At 34.3% G+C, this 24,858-nt stretch overlaps 5 protein-coding genes across 9 annotated transcripts; 3 read left to right on the top strand and 2 right to left on the bottom strand.

Annotated features, from left to right (window-relative positions):
- The first annotated feature begins 205 nt into the window (after positions 1-205).
- On the top strand, positions 206-1,641 carry LOC111318405 (AP2/ERF and B3 domain-containing transcription factor RAV1-like). The gene has a single exon (XM_022921258.2). It carries the CDS (start codon positions 352-354, stop codon positions 1,429-1,431), a length of 1,080 nt encoding a protein of 359 aa, XP_022776993.2. The 5' UTR covers positions 206-351; the 3' UTR covers positions 1,432-1,641.
- Positions 1,642-6,733: 5,092 nt separating this feature from the next.
- Positions 6,734-7,848, top strand: LOC111318404 (allene oxide cyclase, chloroplastic-like). Its single transcript, XM_022921257.2, has 2 exons — positions 6,734-7,118; positions 7,197-7,848. The coding sequence occupies exons 1-2, from the start codon at positions 6,881-6,883 to the stop codon at positions 7,718-7,720; spliced, it is 762 nt and encodes a 253-aa protein (XP_022776992.2). The 5' UTR covers positions 6,734-6,880; the 3' UTR covers positions 7,721-7,848.
- A 3,847-nt stretch (positions 7,849-11,695) lies between these two features.
- On the top strand, positions 11,696-14,173 carry LOC111318403 (transcription factor HHO3-like). The gene is made up of 5 exons (XM_022921255.2): positions 11,696-12,206; positions 12,302-12,609; positions 12,704-12,995; positions 13,091-13,167; positions 13,621-14,173. Exons 1-5 carry the CDS (start codon positions 12,077-12,079, stop codon positions 13,969-13,971), a joined length of 1,158 nt encoding a protein of 385 aa, XP_022776990.2. The 5' UTR covers positions 11,696-12,076; the 3' UTR covers positions 13,972-14,173.
- A 2,997-nt stretch (positions 14,174-17,170) lies between these two features.
- LOC111318401 (Metallo-hydrolase/oxidoreductase superfamily protein) lies at positions 17,171-21,714 on the bottom strand. 2 transcript variants are annotated; one of them, XM_022921253.2, is made up of 8 exons: positions 21,361-21,703; positions 21,166-21,259; positions 20,950-21,075; positions 20,661-20,819; positions 18,544-18,662; positions 18,177-18,368; positions 17,994-18,084; positions 17,171-17,364 (listed from the first exon to the last, which is right to left on the bottom strand). In XM_022921253.2, the coding sequence occupies exons 1-8, from the start codon at positions 21,630-21,632 to the stop codon at positions 17,284-17,286; spliced, it is 1,134 nt and encodes a 377-aa protein (XP_022776988.2). In that variant the 5' UTR covers positions 21,633-21,703; the 3' UTR covers positions 17,171-17,283. The 2 variants fall into 2 exon arrangements, with proteins under 2 accessions (XP_022776988.2, XP_089613115.1); XM_089756989.1 differs by lacking the exon at positions 20,661-20,819 and having other exon boundaries at positions 21,361-21,714.
- A 639-nt stretch (positions 21,715-22,353) lies between these two features.
- On the bottom strand, positions 22,354-24,758 carry LOC111317642 (uncharacterized). Of its 4 annotated transcripts, XM_089757003.1 has the most exons (6): positions 24,455-24,735; positions 23,733-23,887; positions 23,244-23,521; positions 23,005-23,159; positions 22,671-22,820; positions 22,354-22,494 (listed from the first exon to the last, which is right to left on the bottom strand). In XM_089757003.1, the coding sequence occupies exons 1-5, from the start codon at positions 24,497-24,499 to the stop codon at positions 22,680-22,682; spliced, it is 774 nt and encodes a 257-aa protein (XP_089613129.1). In that variant the 5' UTR covers positions 24,500-24,735; the 3' UTR covers positions 22,354-22,494; positions 22,671-22,679. The 4 variants fall into 4 exon arrangements, 3 of the variants coding, with proteins under 3 accessions (XP_089613129.1, XP_089613126.1, XP_089613121.1); XM_089757000.1 differs by lacking the exon at positions 23,005-23,159 and having other exon boundaries at positions 22,358-22,494; positions 22,754-22,820; positions 23,244-23,496; positions 23,720-23,887; positions 24,455-24,758; XR_016335007.1 differs by lacking the exon at positions 23,005-23,159 and having other exon boundaries at positions 22,438-22,494; positions 23,244-23,496; positions 23,720-23,887; positions 24,455-24,755.
- Between the last annotated feature and the right edge of the window lie 100 nt (positions 24,759-24,858).

Here is a 24,858-nt window from a genome sequence, read left to right as displayed (position 1 = left end):
CAACATTCGCATACTGTTGACTTTTCCTCTCTCTTTTTTTTTTTTTTTTCTGTTTTTGTTTTTTTCTCAAAATTCGTTTTTCTGCCTTCTGTCCCAAGTCTCTCTCTCCATGAATCTTCCTGGTTTCTTTGCAAATGCATTTAATTAATTAATAATTGATTTAGAACAATTACCAATCCCCTATATATACAATACATCACCACATAATCCTTCAAACAAAACCCAGCACACGCCTCTCTTTTCTTGCACCTTTATTAGGTAAAAAAAAAAAAAAAAAGCAGCACAAACAACAAACAAAATCCTCTCTGCTCTCTCTTTTTACGGTTTGTACAACCCAAAAGAAAAGAAAAAATGGATGGAAGCTGCATAGATGAAAGCACAACTAGTGATTCCATAGCCATATCCGTTTCTACATCAAATATTTCACCTTTGCCTCCGGTTACCAAATCTCCCGACTCTCTCTGCCGAGTTGGAAGTGGAACCAGCGTGATTGTGGATTCTGAAGCTGGGGTCGAAGCTGAATCAAGAAAACTACCTTCTTCCAAGTACAAAGGCGTTGTTCCTCAACCCAACGGCCGATGGGGTGCTCAGATATACGAGAAACACCAACGTGTCTGGCTTGGAACTTTCAATGAAGAAGATGAGGCTGCCAAAGCGTATGACATAGCTGCACAAAGGTTTCGGGGTCGAGATGCCGTGACTAACTTCAAACACCTCCAAGAAACTGAGGAAGACGACATCGAAACGGCCTTCCTGAATTCACATTCCAAGGCTGAAATCGTCGACATGTTGCGTAAGCATACTTACAACGATGAACTTGAGCAGAGTCGGAGAAGCTATGGCTTCGATGGGAATGGGAAACGTGTGGTCAGAACCGACGCTGGTTTTGGTTCCTTAGGTCTTGAGCTGAAAGCGCGTGAACAGCTTTTCGAAAAAGCTGTGACTCCAAGCGATGTGGGTAAGTTGAACCGACTTGTAATACCAAAGCAGCATGCGGAGAAGTACTTCCCATTGCAAAGTGGAATTGCATCTTCGAAGGGTGTTCTTTTGAACTTGGAAGATGTGACTGGCAAAGTATGGAGGTTTAGGTATTCCTATTGGAATAGTAGCCAAAGTTATGTCTTAACAAAGGGATGGAGCCGCTTTGTTAAGGAGAAGAACCTTAAAGCCGGTGACATTGTTAGCTTTCATAGATCAACGGGACCGGAGAAGCAGCTTTACATTGACTGGAAAGCAAGAACAGGATTGGCTTCAGGTTTGGAAAAGCCGGTTGGGCCGGTTCAAATGGTCAGGCTATTTGGGGTCAACATATTTAAAACTCCTGGCAGTGAAAATGCTGGTCTAGGTGGATGCCATGGGAAAAGGACCAGAGAAATGGAGCTGCTGGAATTTGAGTGTAGCAAGAAACAAAGGGTAATTGATGCTTTGTAACGTTACCTAATTACCCTTTTGTTGTGGTTTTGTGAATCTTAAGAGGTACGTGGGAGGGAGGGGTTGTAGTTGCAAGTTGTAAAAGTTGAATTGTATATTACAAGACAAAAAGCTGAAGAAAGCTGAAATTATGTGTAACGTAATACATTTCTTCCAAGAAAAACAAGTGGAAAAAAATTGAAATGGATAACTGTCAATTTGCTCTGTTCATGCCTTTGTGTACTGTTCTATATTAATTTTATGACCTGGCTCTTTTGTGGTGTTGTTGCTTTCCCCAAAATATCTCAATGTTCATTTGTTGACAAACTATGCTTCATTTCGGTCCAGAATAGGGGAGTATGGAGATAGAAAGAAAGTAATTAGGTATATATGCAAAGAAAGAACCTTAATTTGTCCCCAAAAATTAGTTGTTGGCTTGGCCAGCTAACTGGTTACTGTGTCATATGATTTGTCCAATAATAAAGATGTAGTTTGCTTTTTCATTCCATGATCTTAACTCATTTGGTTTTGGAGGAATGAAGATCCGGATAAATATCTTTTCTCTTATATTAATAAATAAGGTATAAGGTGGAAATTTATCATTATGTTTATATGATTGGTTCAGATCTACTATTAATCTTTTAATTGGTATAATTTTATTATTATGCTTATAATTTTGAAAAAAAATTTACTATCATACTTCAAATTTTGGAACAATTAAAAAGTATTCATTGAAAAATTCTGTTTAAAATATTTTACGGTTCAAAAAATAATTTTGAAGATATGGCAGCAAAACAATAATAAGCTAAAATCTAAAATTTTCTTTTTTATTTTATTTATTTTTTATCATTATGGTATTTTCTATCAACTATAATGTCACATAATCCAAAATTTTCTTTTTTTATTTTATTTTTCTTATTTCATGATGACAGTTTCTACTATTTATAATACAACATCCTATTTTTTCAGCTGATATTGGTATTTTCTCCTTGTCATATTTTTTCAGATTTGTTTGAATTATAAAACAAATTTAGAAAGAAATTTACACTAAATATTTTTTAATTGCTCTAAAATTTAAAATATAATAATAAATTTGCTCCTAAATTAAAAGCATAGTCATAAATTACACCAATTGAAGTATTAGTAATAAATTTAGACCACTCACATAATTAGTGATAAATTTTGTACCTTATCCCTATAGTAACAATAAAATTAACAGTCTTAATATGTTATAGTCCAAGTAGATGATGATAAAGGTTGGTAGCATACTGCATACTGCAAATGAACAAATTAATTAGGTCTTGGAGCATGAAGTTTGTAGAAGGATGCAGAGATTTGAAATCTCTTTTTGTTTTCCCAATTAATTATGTATGTGGTAATGGAGAGGAGAGATTTTAACTATTAATTTAGATTTCATTACATAGTTTAAGAAAGTGGTTTCTTGCCATCAAGCAAACAACTTGAAAAGGAAAGCTCCATATTCGTAATCAGGAGGCTTAAAAGCATCCAATCTGGTGGAGGTCATGTAATCTTTTTCATAGCAAAAAGAGTATGAAAATCCAGGAAATGTGGTAATTTAATGGCACATGGTTCTGATCTGATGACAGAATCCAGGTCATAAATCATGACTAATCACTTTCAAAATGCAAGGGAACCTAGATCAATTACAATCAAGATTGTGGTGATTATTAAAGAGGTTTTGCACAAATAGTAGTCCAAGTTCATCCAACCATTCAGATTTAACAAAATTTGAGAAGATCCGAATATCAGGTTTCATTGTATGATGATGATGGAATCTTTTGCCTGAAAATGCTCTCCTAAAAAACACTTATTTGTTTTCATTACCTTGTCTAGTTTCTAATACAAGCAAACTCTTAATTGAACATGCAATGGGGATTTATGCCTGTTGTATAATTAAAATGCTTTTGACATTGTTTTTCTACTGCAAAATGTCAAAACTGATCAAAACCCATGGGGTTCATGTCAACATAATTGCTTGCAGTCAAATTAAGGTGGCATTTTCTAATGAAGTTCGTACTTCATAATACAATACTTAATCGCTAATCACTCACAAATCCACATGAGATCATTGACATTTTTTCCCCGCAATTACTTGACGAGTTCAAGTTGGAAACATATACGAATTTTAAGAGCAAATTAACCAAGATTTGATTCCAAGTGGTTTTTATAAAAGACTTTAAGCAGATGGAAAAGATCTATTCATGATTTCGTCCACATGAGTAAGAATTTTCCGTGAATGTTCCTCCTAAGTTCCAAAGAAATTGCCTCACATGATTCTTGGCCTCTCTCTTTCTTTGAAATTCATCAACCTCAATTTTAGATATAGTATTTGACTCTATTTATATATATATATATATATATGGAGAATTTTCCATTATCTTGGTATCCTCCTTTTCTTGATATTAGTCGAAAACACATGGAAAACATAGTTGAGTTTTGATGCCTGCTACATTTTGGATCCATCCTTAAAAGACATGCTTTCGAAACCTATGTATACGAATTGCGCGGTATTTGACTGCAGGCAAAGATTACATGTGAAGGTACAATATTGTGTGCTTCAAGTGGTAGAATTTTTTGGTGTGGTGGGCAATGCCCACTCCGAATAGAAGTGTTGACAATTATTGATAGGCCCAAAGTTCCAAATTTGTGGGGGCCTTAGGAATGGGCATCCTTAACCAATATTATTGTTGTCATATTCCAAAAAAAAAAAAAAAAAAAAAGGAGATAATATAATGATGATTTAACATCTCACCAAAAGCTTTTAAAATTTCTAGCTTTTTCTCTTGAAGCTATGAGAAGAACAAATTTTATGGTTTGAAACATATAATGTAAGTATATATTATGGTATAGTATGAATGTTATGGATAAGCCCATAGGCCCAATTGAGAGGATACGTTACATGTCCTGATCTTTGGATCTCATATATGTAGATTACTCCATAAATATGGGGATCAAAGAGGTTTAAAGGTAAGCCACAATCTCCCCTAATCTCTTTCTTCTTTATTGTTCTTCATTCTTTAATAAATTTGAACTTAGTCAATAATGGGTTTTAGCCAGAGTAGCCTCTGGCCGTGGCCTCCTCCCTATTTGCTTAATTTTCCAATCCCGGGGACGGTTTGGAGGCTGGCTGTTGGGCTTATATAGTAAGCCCATCACAGCTGCAAATTGTAAAGAAATATAATGAGATGGCTAGTATTTCTTTTCCTTATGATTTTGTCATGTTGCATGTTTATTCACTGGAATATCAATCTAATTACTAGCTGGAACTATAAAACGAAACAATAGAGTACTCTTAAGTCTCAACAAATTACCATTAATTTGCAAAAAGAAAATGGCACTACTTTGACAAAAAGGATGATGGTATATATAATATAAGGGAGCTAATGCTATGGTACGGAATAATATTCCATGTTTATGCATTATATATATAGCTAGGCACCATAGTTATACTAACATGAAACAGGTCACTCTAGCCATATCAATGACAATTTATTTGCAGACTTAATTAGAATCCAGTGCTTTGGCTCCACTTTTCTTTCAGTTCCTCAGCTCTACTCCGAATAACCTTCCCTTCTTCACCCTCCATCACCATCCTCACCACTCTCTTTATCTCTTCTCTTCCAAAAATTGTCTGCCCTGTATGCCTCCACTCTTAGCCTAACAGCAACTCCAATATCTCCACTAGCAATGCCGCGTTCATTCTTTGCTCAGCATAAAAAGGCCATTTGATCATTGGCACGCGGTGAGCTATGCTTTCCAGCAATGAGTTCCGTCCGCAGTGAGACACGAATCCGCCTGTAGAAGGATGGCCCAGGATGGCAACTTGTGAGCCCATGATGGCACACCACTAATCCCACACCTTGAGTCATGTTCAAGAACTCTTCAGGCAAATAGGCTTTGGGGTCATTCACTTCAATCGCTGCGTTAAACAATGTACCTGCACCGGTAGCATCCGTTGGCTTCCTTACCACATATATGAATCTTTGTTGGCTCAGCTCTAGACCCCAAGCCAACTCAGTCTGCTGCTCCAATGACAGTCCCAAAACTTTCAAATGTCACAAAGATAACCGATCGACAGTCCAAGACAAAATTATAGTTTTCCGCTTTCAGTGTGATTATGCATGTTTTGTTCCCTTGACCATATGAAATTGTTTGCTTCAAATAAATATTATTTAATTATAATGGCATACATATATGGTCCTGTATTTCTTTCCTTTAGTTGAGTTACAATATCTGACAATTTCAAAGCTGAATGGCATATCATTCGGATACATTTCTTGAGCTCTTCACTTCCACATCTTTGCATTAAACCAACCACATCTAGTACGTATTAGAAGATCTGGCAGTCGGTCTAGGTCAAAAACGACTAGCTGTTTTGTCTTTTCCTAATATATTTGGCCCATACAGCTGTTTATGGGAGAAAAAAAAATGCAATGGCCTGCATTTTTCCTTACTAGTTGGTTGTCTATACTTGAATATAAAACCCCACGTCTTCATCAACAAATATCTATAAACAACTACGCATGATTTTATCTATATAAATTATTTATCCATGAAACTAATGAGGAATATGGTAAGGTAAATGATTGATTGATAAAGATTGAAAAGTAAGGACCTTATTTATGTTTATTTTCTCTACAGATGTCAATTGATGAAAGTAGGTTAAAGGGTAAAAAAAAAATCTTTGAATTATAATAATTAAAAATATTATTTAAGCTTTTAATATTTTATTAAATCAATTAATCTTTGAATTATAATCAATTAAACTTTTAAAGGTATTTTAGAGTGAGAGAAGAAAAAGACAAAGAAAAAAATGCTTATTTTATTTAATTTTTATATATATTAATTGAGTTACATGACAAATTTTAATATATTTTATTGATATCCAATAAAATTTTATCTTAATTGATAAAAAAAATTAATAGTGTTAATTTTTTTCATTTAAATAAGAGTTTAGTTAAATGAAAATAAATATTACAAAAATTGATCAATTATAATAAAAAAATAAAGATATAGATTTTTTTAATTATAATTTAACAGTTTTTTATACGTCATGAAAATATTATTGAAATTAATGAAAAATAAGGTTTTTTTTCATTAAATTAAAAAAAATCAAGTAAAACATTATTAATGGTAGATAAATATGAATCTAGATAGAATATTAACTCCAATTTTAAAAGATTTAATGGAAGCTTTTTTTAGATTTGTTTGGATTAAGTAAAGATATTCCAAGACAATCAAATTTACTTGATATGCAAGTTAATTGATCTATAAAAAAGGAAGGACTCGAGACACTACAATTGGATTGTTATTACTCTAAGTAGAACCCCTCACTTTTTATTTTAATAACAGTTGCTGTTATGTGGCCAAAAATTAGAATAATTCCGCATAGAAACTAGCACCAACCTCATAGGATTTCATCAGCTTCTCTGTCTTCAACTCTGTTACAATGGCATCTTCCAGCTCTCTGCAAGCAATCTCTTCTGTCAAGTTGGCTGAATATTGCAGCTCAGCTTCCCAATCTCACAGAAATTTAGGTTCCAATCTCTCATGTTCAAAGCCTTTTCCCTTCCATCATGACCTCAACATCTCATCAACCCGTAAATCAAGAACCTCCAAGCCCTTCATCCCCACAGCCTTCTTCTTCAACAAGTCAAAGCAGTGCACAACAGATACTCCAAAGCCCAGTAAGTACTTCAAATTCTCCTTTTATTTTCGTTGTTGTCCTCAAAATTTTATAATTAATTTCAACGTTTGGGTTTCAGTAAAAGTTCAAGAACTCTACGTTTATGAAATCAACGAGAGAGACAGAAACAGCCCTGCAGTTTTAAAACTAAGCCAAAAACCGGTCAACTCTCTGGGTGATCTGGTTCCTTTCACCAACAAGCTCTACTCTGGAGACCTACAAAAAAGGTTAGGCATTACAGCTGGACTGTGCGTGCTAATCCAAAACGTTCCGGAGAAAAAAGGTGATCGCTATGAAGCCGTTTACAGCTTCTACTTTGGTGACTATGGCCATTTGTCCGTCCAGGGACCATATTTAACGTATGAGGATACCTACTTGGCCGTGACGGGAGGTTCTGGGATCTTTGAGGGAGCGTACGGACAGGTCAAGTTACAGCAGATAATTTTTCCGATCAAGTTGTTTTATACTTTCTACTTGAAAGGGATACCTGATTTGCCAGCTGAGCTTCTAGGGAAGCCGGTGGCTCCATCGCCTGCCGTCCAGCCTTCTGCGGCTGCTCAAGCTACCGAGCCTCATGGGAGTATTCCAAACTTTACCAACTGAGAGATCGCAACTCCTAGCAGCTTGAATTATTAACTATTTGTTTATATATATACATATATATATATATATATTAAAACATAGTTTTTCCTTATTTTTCAATGCAAGATATTATTAATTTCCTATCTTCAGATCATTGTTCAAGTAATTGGTCAGACGCATATGATATGCATCTATGGAATTCCAAAAGCAGCTCGATCGTCTAACCATGAATATGGATGTCCAATTTGTATTATAATATTCAAATAACTAAGCAGGCACATTTGTCTTGTTGAAAGTTAGAGCAGCCCGCATAGGTATTTCCAATCTTAAAAAGACTTGCTAGAGTCCATGCTGAATCTGAACATTTACAGGAGTAATAAATTTTATACCTTCAGTTCGATGCACCGATGCCCATAAGCAAAGATTTATGTACTTAAGCTAAATTGAAAATTGCTTTATTGAATGTTTTATTATTTGTGCAAAAGGAAACTCAGAAGAGTATATATGTTTTGGTTAACCAGGAAAAATTAGTCGTAAAGCTGCAGATCGAGTCTCTGAATGATACTCTAATACATATTCTTCACTAATCGAGCTTCAAACCCCTCGTTGCTAACCCTCTTCTTAATTGGTCAAGGTGTACAAATTTATTTGCTTCCCCTGCATGCGTGTGAATGAAAATTTGAAACTCAGCTATTGATTATTAATATTACTACATTTTTTGGATGAATTTTTTTATAAACCAACTCCTAAATAATAAAGCAACTTAAACAAATTCCATGATGAAGGGAGTCGACATGATCAAGGGTTTTTTTTTTTTTTCCTAGCAAATGAAAGTACCTACTAGTGGCAGTATTTGTTTAACATCCAATATGAGTGACGTGACTGCATTCTTACCAAGTGCTCAAGTTACTCCATCTTGTCTTCTCTTATCTACTCACTTTGCTTGTTGGATTCCGAATATTGTTTGAATGACGTACAGGAAAGCCAAGAAATAAAGTAGAAAACAAAAGAGTACTTGTAGTAACGGATGGGTTTGCATTGTAATATTAGCACATGGTGACATGAATGATGAGAAAGATAAAGCAAAGACCGCTAACTTTTTTTTTAATAAAAATTTTTTAAAATAAATAAATAATTCAGTTTATCAAATCAAAATAAAATATTTTTTATTTAACAACATAAAAATAACGATTATAAATTATATATTTAAAATAATTTAAATAAAAAGTCAGACTTTAACTTCGACTCAAAAATATTTATATCAAAGAAAACAATCCATATTGAGTGAACTAATTTTTTATCAGTGGTTGCTGAGTCTTCATCGTATGATAAAGGAAACTCGGAAAACCTAAGACGGAGAGTAATTGTAATGCATGTATAGGGGTTTCCATGGCCGCCCTTCTCATGTTTCCCCACCTGACTCTGCCAATGTCACTGCCATTGCCACTCAAAAGTCGGTAACTCATCTACTTTTAATTCACTTTTGTCTTTTTCCCTTCCTTCAACTTCCTACCTATCCTATTCAAGATTAATCTATGACCTTAGGGTAATTAATATAATCGGTAATTATTGGTGCAGCCCCTCACGGAATACATAAATATGTATGACTTGTTTTAATTTGATTGTTTCAACGAATTGTCATTCATGAGAAATCAAAGGGATGGGCTATGCTTCCAAGCAATAATAAACTGACCTAAAAGTTTAGTCTTGGCCCAGTAGAATATTATACTTTTAAAATCAAAATGTACAATAAAACTGGATGAATTTTAAAATAATTTTTATATCCAAAAAAAGAAAAATTGCATCAGAAAAGTTGAAATTAGAATGAAGGAACATGGATTAAAATATGGCTTTGAGATTTTGACAATATTAATCATAATTCCCTCCCTTACAGACGGTAGGATTGGGAAGTTGGGACTCAAAATCAATCAAATCAAATAAATTAATTTTGACAGCTTATAAAAGAAAAAAGTTTTTTAATTTGTCATTTTATTTGGATTGAAACAGGACGAGGAGCATTCGTACCTACAGGTTTGATAATTTAAAATAAAATAAAATAAAATGATATAATATAGTTATAACATTAAAAATATAAAAATAATATAATTTAAATTTTAATAATTATTATAAAATATCACATATAATTTTTATATAAAATATAATAAAACTATATAAATTTTAATATTTTGCATAATATAAAATTTACCTGAATCAAGGAATTTTGATTCTCGTTCCATGATCCAGATCAACAGCTTATTTTATGTTTTGTGCTTGCTCTTTCAGCTTTTCGTTGTTTTATTTTTGAAGACTTCGGCTCCATTGAGCTTAGCCCAGCCACGGTATACAATTTTAAAAGCTACTATGAAACAAGGGATTTTCCTTAATTAATTTATTTTTTGCAGTGTTGGCAGAATTGGATTAATCAATTAAATAAAAAAATTAGTGATCAATTCATTCTTAAACTTAACAAAACCTAAGTCACAGCAAATCAAATCAAGAATCAATCTAAATTTAATTAAATATTTTGTAAATGATAAAATTTTAATTTTTATAACTTTGAAATTTTATTACTATACTAACCATTAAATTAAAATTTTATTTAATAAATATTTATCATATTTAATATAATTTAATAATAAATAATATATTTAAAATATAATTAATGTTTTAATTAAACAGACCAATTAAAGCTAAAACCAAACTTCCAAGCAATTCAACTTGCAGTCTGGTCATTAAATCATTGCTTTTTTTTGGTTTTAAATCTCAATCTTCTCCATATGATTTTACTTGAAAATAATTATCTTACCCCACAAGTCAACAATGGTGGGAAAACTTATCCGAATATTCAGCAGTTGAAAATGATGACAGCTCTATCTACAATTTCCAATCATAATCCGCTAGTTGGCATGACATTGACAGTGGGGTCTACTACAGGTCCCATCTGACTGGCTGTCATTGGGCTGTCTTGCCACGCGCATTAAGCCGCGAGTGCGTTAAGCAACAGAAGCCGGGAATCGTAAAATGAGGAGAAAGTGGGTTACGAGAGAAAAGATGACCCTTGAGAGAGTGAAGGGCCAGATTACAAATGACAAGGTTTTAATGGATACGCGGCGGGGGAAAGTGTGATTGCACGCTCACAAGATTCCCCGTCCGTTGGACAACACTTCTCGTGATTCCTCGCCAGCACCTGGTTTATTCGCTTCACAAGTTTAATATTTTAATCTTAAAAAAAAATAAAATCCTAGGCTTAATAAAGACAAAAAAAAAGGAAAAAGATAAAGTAGATCATATCCTGCGACCATCCCTACGGTGATAATATTCCCAAGCATGCTTTGATTGGATAGATGGTCATCCGATGCACTATCATAAAAATTTTTAATATAATATTTAAATTATTAATTTATTATTTAATATTATTTAATTTAATATAATTAGTTTAAATAATAATATGTAAATAAATAAAATTTTAAATATTATATTAATTAATAAGTTTATAATTTATACATAGTATTAAAGTTTTTTTTAATTAAATATTTTATTATATATTTAAAAATAATTAATAAATAATGATGCAGATTTTAAGTTCTTTTAAAAGGATATTCGCGTCAAATAATATTGTATGTTGTATTGTCAATTCTTTCTTGTTCGGAAAATAAAATTTCCAATTTCCAAGTAGACAACACATCACAAATATGACGTTCCCTTGAGTATACTACGTGGCAGGCATGCAATTAGTAGAAACCTCAAAACAAACGTAGGAACGGTCTTACCCTATCTCTCAAAAAACAAAAAAAAAAAAGAAAATCCAGAGTAAAAAAAGTCATTGATCCTATCTGAAAACAAAAATGGGGAAAGGAACAAAAATGGGGGAAGGTAGAGAAGCGACGTCATTGCCAGCCCAACCAGACACGACCAAAAGCGAATCACTCTTTGGAATATTCAACTCTCTCTCTGTCTCTCTCTCTCTCTTGCCTTTATATATCACTAACTCTCTCTCTAACAAAACACGTCTAAGATTCGTTTTGTTACGCGACGCCCCGACTTTGATTTTTTTTTCTCTCTTAATTTTCTTTGAATCCTTTCTCTTCGAAATCCATAAATATAAACTGTTTTTTCTTAAAAAATAATTCCTTTTATTTTGTTTTTGTCTTGGTACCCGAGTTTATTCTCCTCGTGATTCTTTTTGGATCCTTTTATTCTTTTTTCTTTTTCGCACCTTCCCTTCGCCAGTCTGCTTCTCTCATCTTGTTCGGATCTATCTATGCTGTTTGGTCTGAAAACCAACCTTTTCCCTTTATAATTGTCCTCCGCTGTGTCTTTAATCTCGGTCTGGAAAAAAGAGGAAGAAGAAAAAGGTTTAAGTGAGGAAAAAAGGTAATGATAAAGATGGATTACGCTCAAAGAAGGCGCCGATGCCATGAATATGTGGAAGCTTTAGAAGAAGAACGACGTAAAATTCAAGTCTTTCAACGGGAGCTTCCTTTGTGTTTGGAGCTTGTAACCCAAGGTTTGCCTCTGCCTTGTCATCCTTTCATTTTGTTTCATTTCCTGCTTTTGTTATTTGGGTTGCTAAAATTTTCATCTTTTCGTTTATGTTAACAGCGATTGAGGCATGCAAGAAAGAGATATCGGCGGGTTCAACGACGACGGATTACCTGCAAGGGCAATCTGAGTGTTCGGAGCAGACATCGAATGATGATGGACCTGTTTTGGAAGAATTTATTCCAATCAAAAGAAGCTTTAATTGCTCTGAGGAAGATGATGAACAAGAATCGCATAAATCCAAAGGCCATGATAACAACAACAAAGAAAAGAATATTTCTGCTGCTGCTGATAAAAAGAAATCTGATTGGCTTAGATCTGTTCAGTTGTGGAATAATAATCAATCCCCGGATCCACCCTTGAAAGAGGTACCTTTTTTTTTTTTTTTCTTTCATTTATAATCTCCAAACAAGAAAAGAAAAAACTTAACAATTTCTGCGATTTTTTTTTTTTAAATTGCAGGATGCGGGTAAAATTGGAAGTGTGGTGGAAGTGAAGAGAAATGGGGGAGCATTTCAGCCATTCCGCAGAGAAAAAACTGTAGAGAAGAGTGTTCAATCTGCAGTAGGAAAAGCGAATGCCTCAGCTACAAGTACTTCTACAACGGAAAGTGAGAGCAGAGGAGGCAATAATGGAAACACTAACAAAAAGGAAGAAAAGGAAGGGCAGCCTCAGAGAAAGCAAAGGCGGTGCTGGTCACCAGAGTTGCATAGGCGTTTCTTGCATGCTCTCCAGCAACTCGGTGGGTCACATGGTGAGTTGCCCGTCAAACTGTTTTTCATTGTAATGGAATTTGTTTCAAGTATGTAGTTTACTGAGGCAAGGATTGTAATTGGAATTTGTTTCCAGTCGCTACGCCAAAGCAAATTAGGGAGCTGATGAAGGTTGATGGACTTACAAATGATGAAGTTAAAAGCCATTTACAGGTTTGTAGCTATGATTACTTTATCTTTTTAAATATTAATTACTGTTTGCAGTAAATTAAAAAGGATGTAATTGTTGGTTTACCATCTTATGTTTGGTGACCTTTCTTATCTTGCTGTTAGATTTTGATAGTTTGGTATATATTAGAGAGAGATAGCTTTCTGTTTTGGCAAATTAATCTGCTTTTGAGAAAATACTGCGATTAGATGAGCGTGTTCTAATATATTTGGCAATGTTGGAGTTTTTTTATAGATTTAGATTAGATTTGGCCTGAGTCTGTGAATGTGTGGGATCAAGTTTTAAGATGGTAATCTTGTTATCACAATATCTTAGCACATAAAACTTTAAAGAATTGTGGTCCAAAAATGAAACCATAGAATCTCTGATCTATCTGCATAATTATACATGAAGTTCTAGCATAACCTAAATCTTTCATGTGTTTTAATCTCTCTCAGAAATATAGATTGCACACAAGGAGACCAAGCCCAACTGTCCAAAACAATGCCAACCCACAAGCACCTCAATTTGTGGTGGTTGGAGGCATATGGGTACCTCCACCAGAATATGCCTCGCTGACTGCAACAACGACATCAGGGGAAACAGCCAGTGTGACGCCAACCAGTGGAATCTACACCCCGGTGGCTGCCCCATTGCCTGCACTTCCTCAACCATCAGGAACAATGGTGCAAAGACCACAACTATCACAATCTGAAGAAAGGGGCAGCCATAGTGAAGGCAGAGTTCATTCAAATTCACCATCAACATCTTCCTCTACTCATACCACTACAGATTCTCCTGAGTTTTAGTTAGTTCTCATGGCATGAGAACGGTGTACAATTTTTGTAAGAAAACCTCAGTAGAAAGTTCTATATGATATAAAAACATCACTCTGTTTTGTTTTTTTTTTTCCTCTTTTTGTCCCATTAACATCCTGCTCTTGTTGTTGAGTGTAAACATGGATAGTGACAGACAGTCAGTCTTTAATAAAAGCATCCTTGTAGTTCTCCATTCTGTTTCCAGGAACTGAAATAATTAAACGAATAAACTGGAATCTTGGTTTTGGAATCATCAGCTAAGAGGACTGTTCCATTATTTTCGAATCTAACAAAAGCCATGTTTGTGCCACAAGGTCTAATACCCCACTAGTCATTTCCGTTCTGATACAATGAATTCATAAATGGTTTCTGTCCTGGATGTTCAATCCCAACTTTTTCCAATAGTAATCCAAGATCCAGATCGTTCCGGTGCAGAATTATTTACCCCCAAGTGATACTTATCCAATGTTCCAGACAACCCCGGACAGTAAGGGCAGTTTGGTAACTATAAATAGGAAGGTCAATTTGTGGTCGAAATAAATTATGTTGTGGGCACCACCTTAACATTATAAAGAAGATATATGAGAATCTTATTTTAATTCTTAATAGATAGAAACAGTACAAGTTTTTTTTTTTTTTCTCTAGCAATGATAAAAGTCAACAATGATGAAATGAAAATACAATACAAGAATCTTGACCAAGTGAGAAATCTTCTTATTGAAGAAAATAGGCGATCAGAATGGGAGAGCTATTCAAATCTTTCCTGTTAGGTAACAGATGCCCATATCTTAGAAACTGTGGTTGCGTAGAATATGTGAGACCATATATGATTTTTCCTTGTTCCTTCCCACCAGAAAGTAGAATATGATGAAAGTTACAATGAGGCTGAAGTTAAAGTTTCAACAAATCCGAGTTATTAATATATATAGTAATGTAGACAAGAGATGAGATTAAAATGGTTGACAAAAGCAATGATGACTGAACTTATATATCTCTAATAATTAATATCAATGAGCTTCATTTGGAAGTCAGAGTTATTAGTAGGTCAAGTCATTTAAGGTACAGCGGAAGCTTTCAACAAAAGTGTTTTGCGTTGCCTCCATCCTCTTCTTATGTAACTATGAATGTGAAATGGTAAGTCAACGATGGTGGGGGCACTTTTGGAGTTTGGCTATTTATTCTATGGACTATATATCCTTAGTGGATCACTTGGTGTTCAAAAGTTAGAACTCTCTTGAAATCTTTGCGAGAAATAAAAACATAATAATCGTTAATAAGAGGGTGGCTCAATTGTTATTGATTGTCTCAATTGATAATATTTGTTCTTTTTACCATAAATGATTTAAATTGAAATTCAATCGATAATTTTTCACTAAGATCATTTCAAATGTATATAATCATATTCACATCCCTTTGAAAAAGAAAAAAAAAAATTTATGGATAAATCCTTTTTACTTTGAATTTTGATTGGATAAAAAAATTGCTTATATACATATGTAATGTGAAAGTGGTGCTATATATTTATATAAATATCTAACTTGACAATTCATTTTAACTCATAGTTTATTGTAATTTTATATTGCAAAAAAACTTTGTCAAATTAATTTGAAATATATAATCATATAAATTTTCATTTCAAATCTGATGTATGATTCTATGATCGTTACATATATATTTATCATAATATTACAAAAGAATACATAATCCCATATTCACCAAAGCACTTAGAAAGCTTCAACCAAAAGAAATTAAGATTGAAACCCAATTTAGTTATGGAAGTAGCTATTACCACATCCACCGGCGAAGTGTGGCATTCATGCATTTTTGAAACTGTAGTTCAACTAGAAACATCATGGTATAATGGTAAGATTACTATCATAATTATGACGAGGCCCACACACAGGCCACAACAACAAAGCTTCGATGTTAGCATGGCGTTGCCCTAGCAACCTTATTATAAACGTGTCGCTTTGATAAGAATCCAACTCCAACGAGGCTCATTACATCAATCCACTTTCGGACAAGGGCCATTTGGCATGTTGCTGTGGCCATCTCCTTATTTTCTATATGACTTTTCTCACAGCCAATCCAATTCCTTTAAAAAATCGAAGTGAAATTGAATTGCAATCTGTTTATGGAGCCATTCTAGGGGTCCACTTCCGAATATTCTGGTTCTTGAAGGATATTTTGGTGTTGTTCATCATGATCTCATCGTCCAAAGTATATTCTCTGTTTGTTTAACTTATCTTCTAGGTGAGGAGAACATAAAAAGAAGCTATTAAGAATCTTACCTTGTCCAAGAGTCCATCTCTAATTCACATTTTAATTATCAATTAATTAACCTTAATTAATCAATATCAGTAGGTATTCGATGCATGTGGGTCTTTCAAACCAAACAACAGGTACCAACAAATGATTACCGGAGAAAGACTATTTTGTTTTGCTTTGCTTTTTTTTTTTTTTAAAGAAATCAAACATTACCAACATATTTATCATCATTTATATCAATGAAATTTATGTAATTGGAGCATATCTCATGAATATATATGGCAAAGACAACGAAGATACAATTTTTATTGTTGAAACATAAAAAAAATTTATGCTCTTACTAAAAATTCATACATGGGTGCTTTTTATTTCGAGTATGGTGTTAAAAACAAAATAAAAATAAACAAAAAAATCGAGGGACATGATAATTTATTGATATACATGCCAGAATGGATGAATTGGCTGTATGGTACTGCATGAGGGTGGAAACCAATTTAATTAAAGGAATATAGAATGACGGGCAAATGAAGATAGACAGGTATCCATGGAATGTGGAGTTTATGGGATATGGGATTCTTTTATTTTTGTTTTTTCGTCGCGGATTTAGGAAAGGCGTACCTTCAGTGAATCTAAGGACAAATGACTCTTCATATCTTGTAAAACTACTTCTAATAACAAAATATAAAAATAATAAGCAAGAAGACTAACACAAGTCTTTTTTTTTTTTTTTTCATTTTTATTATCATTAATATTCAAATCTCAAATTTAAGACATGCTTTCATGCTATATTACGTGAAATTGTCATGCACGAATACAATTTTTTTTTTCTCCTTTTTATGCAATTACAGCGGAGATCATGTTTTAAGTGAGAAAAAAAAAACAGTTACGACCATATTTCCCCTAAAAAAAAAAGGAAGAAAAATGATTAATAACAATGTAATATAATAACAGAAAAAAAACAACCTCATATATGAACTTTGAACTATCTGATATGCACTATCATACTGTACAAAATGTGAAGCTTTATGAGAGATTTCAATGGGGAGGAATTTGTAATGGTACACCAGGGGTGGGCTCTAATGTCCGTGCATCTGGTATTTCCTTCGACAAAAGCTCCTGTATTTGAAAAGGAAAACACAATCTCTCAGGCTGTTCAATATGCAATAAATAAGCAACCGCTAATATTTATTGACTGACAAAAAGTGACAGATCAGTTAGACAAAATCACATAGATGAAACAACAAACACCACAAATCAGACTTATCCCAAAGTTTAGACCACTTTGCACACTATTCCGCAGTACTCCAGCATTTCTAGAGATTCAAATATGTTTATGGTGTTTATGAGTGCAGCAAGGTTTAAGGCATGCAGCAGTGAAGATGCACATAAGATCAGTTAACACTCACGGAGATAAGGCATCAGTGTTCTTTTTTTTTTTTTTTGGGTTGGTAACATAGGATGAATTAAACAAAACTCGTTGTTTTTATCGTCAACCATGAAGACTTTTCCACCTGACAGAAAATTGATAGTTTCATTCAAAACTAATCAATAGTTAAATTCTATAAAAAAGAATTAAACAATCAATGGTTAACCAAGCCTTGGAAACAAAATAACTTCCTCCTGACAAAACACTTGCGGAGTATATCAGCTAAAAGAACACTTCTGACTCGTACAACGCTGATATATCTGGAGTTAAGAGTGGCCTTGGCTCGTTTGTTTTTCAAAAAAGGGTACAGGAATCTAACCTTGAATGATTCAACCGTTCCTTCAGCCTGAATTATGCTAGCAAGAAGCCCTTGGCTATCTAGATCTCCATTTTTCATTGGCACAATGAACCTACAAAAGAAGAAAGGAAAAGGCATATGCATAGGCATAATGAAAGGTTGCTGATTAGACTTAGCTTCCACTGAATAGTTTAGGTAATGTACTTGGCATGCAGCAGTTTAGCTAGTTGCACTGCATCTTCTTGTCCAGAAACCAAAGTAAAATTTGGAAGAAGCTGCTTGATGACTGGGGTAATAACTATATCAGCACGCTCCTTCTCTAGAAAATTTTTGTTGTATGCACAGTGAGGTTCATAATAAAGAGTCAATTGGCCCTGTTGAGAAATGACGAGATACCTGAAACAAATAATGCCAAGACATTGTGGCAAAATCCTTATATGAAAATTCAATCATCAGAAAATAACATGGTACACCAGAAGGGACATAAATAAGGTACCAATGATTAGAAATGGAGGATGCAAACATTATTACTTAAAGTCACATTGGCAAGTTGATGCTTGGAATGCTTTACCCATTCTCAGGTCGTTGCCATGGAGGACCTAGAACTGGTCCAGCTGTAGCTTTAATTCTGACTTTGGAACCATTTCCTGCTTCAACTTCAGAGTCCTGACCAGGTTCTAGATATGTGACCTGAAAGATTTTAATGCTAAGGATTATACATGGTAGATTAGGTGAATGGATGTAAAATCATATGCATGGATACTACAAATGATAGCAGATGAGGTTCAAAATTAGATAAGTACCAGATAAAGTTTAAGGAGAAATAGTGCTCTTCTACAGAATAGCTTAATAAAGTGACATGTTTTCTCCTGATTTGTCTACATTTAACTCTAGCATCCGTAAGATGATCTATGCCATGAAGAAAATCACCAAAATAGTGGAGAGGAAAACTGTGAACATATACCTACAAGGACCACTGAAAACTAAATTACAGGGAATTGGCCTAAAAGTTTTCCCCAGTTCACTTTACAACTGCAGACGTGTCTTCACACACACACACACACACACACACACACACACACACACACATGGAGACACATAAGAAAAGTTTATATTCAGCTCCAGATAGAAAAGCTTACAGTAGTCTGCAAATTATCAGCCACTACCAGGACCTATGAGGACAAGCTATCTTCGGTTGCCGCTATTTCTTGAGATTTAGTTGTAGTCCAAGTGTAAATTATCAGGTCAAAATTTTGTTCTCCACCTTGTAGAGTTCAGGAATGTTGGAGGATATACATTTTCCCTCGAATGGGAAGGAAATGCTTACACCACTAGGGCTTTGAGACAAATTTACATGCATCTCTCATGGTTTATACTTATTTAGACTAAAACAACTCTTTACAACTTGTCAATGCCTTTAACTGATGCTAGTATAACAGAGGGTTCTGAGTCTCCAGAATAGATTGATTCTAATTTATTATTATTTGTCTCAGAAAAGCAGTTACATGTTGGTACATGCTACAACAGAATTAGAGTATTTGTTTGGAGTTCAATAGGAAAAATTTGTTCCTTAAAAGTTTAGGGAGCCAAGAAATAGCAGAAAAGCCTTGAGCTGATGAAATGCAATGTTACTGAACCTTTTTTCAGGTTAACTTAAATGCCCTTTGCTTAACTCAACACAACCTTAGCCCTCATGCCTCCACAATCCATTCAATCCCCTTAAACTGTATCCTCTTTTTGGCTACAAAATATTCAAACATCCAACCCCTTACCATTTGTAGCCACTTGAACCAAGGCCAAGGGCACCATTTCAGATTTTTAAAACGTAACTTGTAGTTAAAATTCTGCTATGAAAGATGCCGCACTTCCAGCCCACACAAATACACATGAATGCCAACATGCAACCACCACACAAAAGCTAGACTACAGCAGTCCTATATCTACCTTTCAATTCAAACTTTAGAATCTTGTACCTTAGACTTCTGAAAACTAGTGTCTATTCAAACTGAAATATACGTATTCCTTCTACTAGTTTTTTTTTTTAAATAAGTATTAGAAAAAGATAATTCTACTTCTAACAATTCTCTAGATGGGAATGACGATCCAACAGTAAGTATATGGAAGCTTACTGTATATCTTTCAAATTCTTCTGCATTTTTTGGTTTAGTTCATATATATATATATTTTAATCTCATTTCTTCTATATATAATAAAATAAGTAATCTGCACATATGCAACAAACTTCAGTAAATGACAAATTGACAATGAAGAACTATGAAACAACAGTGACTCAAAGTTGCTTGAATAGCCTGGGAGGGCCTCAATTAGAATTTAGCAGTTTGATAAATTTGCTGGAGGGGAATATAAGGTGAAGTTCTATCAAGTAATTAGATCACTGTTTCTCTGTAAGATTGTAACTGAGTCACATGGCTACATTAAAATGGGTATCCAACAACAGATTAATGTGGAACACCAGTTGCAGCTCACAACCACCCTCTTCCCCTCCAAAGAGTTTCAGTCAAGACTCAAGTTTATTAGTTGTCAGTTTTACTTCTTGTAAAATTCAATTTTCATTTGCCAATATTCCTATGCAAATGGCAATTAAATGAATACAATCAAAAGATCCACACACAGTATCTGATAAACAAAAAGTGAGGTAAGTACCATAAAATTAAAATTTTAACTCACATTTCTGCAAAGAGGATCTAACAAAGACTTGGCATTGGGAGTTGCAATGACTCTAAGATTTGGGGACATTTCTGAGAGCGGTTTTAAGGTTTTCAAATGGCAGTGATCATCAAGGCTTTGAGTAATTAGTAAGCAATCAACTTGAGGAAGATCAGTAAGCTGCAATAAATTTGCACTCCCAATTGAAATAAACACATTAATTAATCACCAAAGCTGATTGAACAATAAATAAATGAAGAAGGAAAAAACCACGCTCTGAAGATCAGTAACATGGAAACGAAAACATTACCTTGAAATCCCTCAAAAATTTCTTGGCAGCATCATAGAGCCATGGAATACCAAAATCCAAGTTACCCACCAGAATTGGATCAACCAAAATTCTCACCCCACTTACATCCCACAGCCAACTATTCCCCTAAAAACCAAAAATTTAAAATAATCTGAACAAACAAAAAAAGCCCAAATTGACTGAATTTAAAAAAATAATAATAAAAAAAAAACCCACCTCTAAGTAAGTGAGCTTGAATACATCAGTACCATAAGAGCTGGACTCAACAGCACTTTCTTCAGAAACTACAGCAGCAACCACCCTATCCCCCCTGTAAAACCAACCCCAGAACAAAAATACACCAAAAAAAAAAACATTTAGACAAACAGAAAGAATCGTATGTTTCCAGTTACGTTTATTTATAAATTATACCCGCATGTTGAGAGCTTTAATGCATCTGACCGGAAGCTAAATGGGGTTTGAGGAAGTGAGAAGAGACGGGTGGGTAAGAGAGTGGATAAGGGTTTGGGGGCTCTGTCTCTCCATGTTTTGCAAGAGATAGGAACAGAGTTGCAATGAACTGCCATGATGGTTTGCTTCTTCAGTTTAATGCTTTGGAATGTTCGCGCGTACTGGACGTGGGGGTTGTGTCCTGGAACTCCTTTAACCAACCCAAAACAAAACTGCCTATCAAAGGCAACCATTTGCTCTATTGGTTTAACAACTCGTGGAACTCCTTTAACCAACCCAAAACGAGACTGCCTATCAAAGGCGACCATTTGCTCTACTGGTTTTGACTCGGCCACTTGGCACATGCTCAACCTTACTGTTTAAAAAAAAAAAAAATCTCTTAACAGATAAGTAAATAACCTTTATTTTATCGATGTTTGTTGGTTCGAACGATAAAAAATTTAATTTTTTTTATGTAAAATTTTGAAAGATTTTACTATTTTTATAAGATTTAATTTGATTTAATTTTGAATTAATCAAAAAAGGAATTATTGATTATTGAAAGATCTTTTAAAAAAAAATTATTTTTAATTAATTAATTTATAGTAATTTGTTAGATCAAAATTTTATTAAAATGAATAATTGACTAACAAAATTTGAAAGAGGATTAAAGAAGAGTTAGGCCTTACCCGGGTCTCTTTTTTGCTATCATAAATAATGCCACTCACCACTCTGAATACTATTACATTACTAATAGAGGCACTGCTTAAATCAATAATACTATCTAATAAGTTGAAAATAAAAAAGGGTAAAATTGAAATCAATTTTGATAGCAGTTACTGATGCGATACGCTGTTAGGAACTTCAAATTATGGTAGATTTTAAATGAAAATTATGACAGAAATTTTACTTTCTGGTATTTCTGTCACTATAACAACAGCAGGATAATCTACCAAATCTTACAAAGGCCTTCAAAAGTTATGTACATTTATATGTTGAAACTTAATTCTCTCTCCCATCTTTTGGGATGATAAGGTATGGCGTTGACAATCTTGTTACCTTGTGGCAGTGGCAACTTCTTAACTCATGTAGAGCTCTGCGAGTTGATACAAATTCCTGCACAGTTCACAACAACACTATTAGTGTCAGCTCTTTTACTGAGGATATATGTCTTAATGTAATGATAAACAACGACAAAGAAGAGTTCCGCTCAACGAAGAAAAGTAGTGTATTTGCATTCACTTCACTCTACTAAAATATATTGCTTTGACAGAAACAGAGTGTGTGCATACCCAGAAGCGCTAAGAAAGATATTTGTACTCTATAGTATTTGAATATAGAATAGCAGTGGCTTCACCAAGTAACTCTGTAATACCATAGTGCAGCATTGCCAAAAGACCAACAGTAGCTCCTTTTTCTTCAGCCTTCCTTATGGTTACAGCCTGTAAAATTTTTATAATAAAATAATTATCAGAGACAATGAAATTACGGAAGAAGCAGATAAAAATAAACACTTTCAAAAACACTTGCATATTAAAAGATTTGTGCATAAATTTCAGGCCAAGACACCAGGAACCTGGGATAGATATCCTACCATGTTGAAATGTAAAAGCCTTAACACTAAACCTGGGCCTCAGTCAAGCAAATTAGGCTCATAACAGTGCACATGGATGGAGTCGTCTCTGGTGGCCTTTCTACAGATAAAGAGGTTAAACCCTCATTAGCGAGATGCTGAAAAACACCAGCTGCTTCTTTGAAAAGAGCGGCAGATTGCACCAAATCTGGCAAAATGCAAATTTAATAGCAATATTACAAACACAAGAATAATGTAGTTAAAACTTTGATGTGAGAATGTTAGTGCCTACCCGCTGAAAGAATTTCCATAGCCCTCTCCCGAAGCAATGCAGCATATAGGTAAAGCATCATACCAAGCTCATAACGTAAATTATCAATTTGAAAAAGTTTTGGACCCCTTAGGTGAAAGAAAGATGATGAGCAAAGAGCAGTACTCCAACGGATCTTAAGTTCTGAAATCCAATGAACAACTAGGTGGTTGCTGCAGACCAAATCAACATGAAAGATCAAGTTCTCCAACAATGGCAGGTATTGCTCCAGTTTCTCGAGGTCCAGATGCATATCACACCAAAAAAAAACACAATCAGAATAACCTGCCCAAACCTAATCATGTGGTTTCTTTCATAGAAAAAATAACCAGAGAGGCAACCAAAAGCAAGTTTCTGCCTGCAACAATATATGCGTTGCAGCGATGGAGATATTGAAGCGCAGAAGGAAACGTTTTATACAAAGTTAAAATGTGAATTAGCCAATTTTAAGAGGTTACCCTTAGAAAATGTGAAGTCAAGCCTCCAGACATTTCTCTTGCAATAGCCTCAGTAATGGAGCTGCTGTGATTAATGGACTCCTCAATCACTCTACGCCTGGAGCTCAGCTCTTTCAGATGTTCAAGCGTGGCAGGATCACGAGCAGAAAACACATCCTCAAAAACAATCTGCTAATATTGCAAAAACATGAATAGCAGCCATAAAAGTAACCAAAGTTGGAAAATCATCACCTACCATGAAACATACATTCATAAAAATTACAATTCTTTAACCCCAGAGATCTCCTTGGAAGAAAAAGAAATAAATAAATTGGTAGACTTAACAAGTGATAGCGACATGTAAATGCATGAAAACAACAAGATTAACAAAGCCTTTTACTCAGCTAAATGAGCATCCTTTATAAAATCTCATCATTTTGTCCTCAACTGACACGCATTCTAGTATCATTCTTTTTATGATCAACCTAACAAAATTCTGCAAACCAAGACTATGCCATAGAAATGGCTTCAGGTGAGGCAATCAAATAAGAAAATACTCATTTCATGTAAGACATAATGCACCTTGATCCAACTTAGTTTCTTTGTAGACTTAATAATTCCTTTCCTTCCCCAATCAAAAGGGTTAAATTCTAGATCACTACCATCAATCATCTCCAATCATCTCCAATCAAAATCCCTTTTTTAATAAAGTTAGAGCAGACTCAAAAGAGATCATAAAAAAGAGAGAAACACTACCTTCTTGGATTGGAGCTTAGCGGGGTCAAGATAATGCAGCATCATCTTTCCCAAACACGCAAAACGAAACCCAAAGCCAGCCAAAAATCTAAACTTATTTTCTCTTCTCTGGACCTTCACAAAACCCACAAAATGAGATAAAAAAAAAAACAAGGGAAACCAAATTCCGACATAAAAGAAGACAAAAAATGATAGAGAAAAGAGAAGTGTAGTTAAAAAGGCAACATGGGTGTGTTTCCTTTTGTTGTTGTTAGTTATGTTTAGTGAATCAAGAGTTGCAAATGTGACAAAGCCCATAAACCAATCATTTTTCGGTCAGGGTCGTTACTTTGTTAGCCGTTTCGATTCCTTGTCTGCCAAGTTTACAACGTCCGAGTGGGTCCCGCTGCACTAACCCAAGTACT

Source organism: Durio zibethinus, chromosome 2 (genome assembly GCF_047325235.1).
Source record: "Durio zibethinus cultivar Kanyao isolate XHJ-2024 chromosome 2, ASM4732523v1, whole genome shotgun sequence".
Lineage (NCBI taxonomy): Eukaryota > Viridiplantae > Streptophyta > Magnoliopsida > Malvales > Malvaceae > Durio > Durio zibethinus.
This window is presented reverse-complemented; position numbering and strand designations above follow the sequence as displayed.

What these genes read in the sequence shown, in the direction of transcription:
- LOC111318405 (XM_022921258.2), top strand. Translation starts at nt 352, where the DNA reads ATGGATGGAAGCTGCATAGATGAAAGCACAACTAGTGATTCCATAGCC.
- LOC111318401 (XM_022921253.2), bottom strand. Translation starts at nt 21,632, where the DNA reads ATGGTTGCCTTTGATAGGCAGTTTTGTTTTGGGTTGGTTAAAGGAGTT. An exon ending in TTAAAGCTCTCAACATGCGG is followed by an intron (nt 21,260 to 21,360) that starts GTATAATTTATA and finishes TTGGTTTTACAG; the next exon opens with GGGGGATAGGGTGGTTGCTG. An exon ending in TCAAGCTCACTTACTTAGAG is followed by an intron (nt 21,076 to 21,165) that starts GTGGGTTTTTTT and finishes TTTGGTTTTTAG; the next exon opens with GGGAATAGTTGGCTGTGGGA.
- LOC111318404 (XM_022921257.2), top strand. Translation starts at nt 6,881, where the DNA reads ATGGCATCTTCCAGCTCTCTGCAAGCAATCTCTTCTGTCAAGTTGGCT. An exon ending in AACAGATACTCCAAAGCCCA is followed by an intron (nt 7,119 to 7,196) that starts GTAAGTACTTCA and finishes TTTGGGTTTCAG; the next exon opens with TAAAAGTTCAAGAACTCTAC.
- LOC111317642 (XM_089757003.1), bottom strand. Translation starts at nt 24,499, where the DNA reads ATGATGCTGCATTATCTTGACCCCGCTAAGCTCCAATCCAAGAAG. An exon ending in TATGGAAATTCTTTCAGCGG is followed by an intron (nt 23,160 to 23,243) that starts GTAGGCACTAAC and finishes GCATTTTGCCAG; the next exon opens with ATTTGGTGCAATCTGCCGCT. An exon ending in TTTGCTTGACTGAGGCCCAG is followed by an intron (nt 22,821 to 23,004) that starts GTTTAGTGTTAA and finishes AAAATTTTACAG; the next exon opens with GCTGTAACCATAAGGAAGGC.
- LOC111318403 (XM_022921255.2), top strand. Translation starts at nt 12,077, where the DNA reads ATGATAAAGATGGATTACGCTCAAAGAAGGCGCCGATGCCATGAATAT. An exon ending in GCAACTCGGTGGGTCACATG is followed by an intron (nt 12,996 to 13,090) that starts GTGAGTTGCCCG and finishes ATTTGTTTCCAG; the next exon opens with TCGCTACGCCAAAGCAAATT. An exon ending in AAGTTAAAAGCCATTTACAG is followed by an intron (nt 13,168 to 13,620) that starts GTTTGTAGCTAT and finishes AATCTCTCTCAG; the next exon opens with AAATATAGATTGCACACAAG.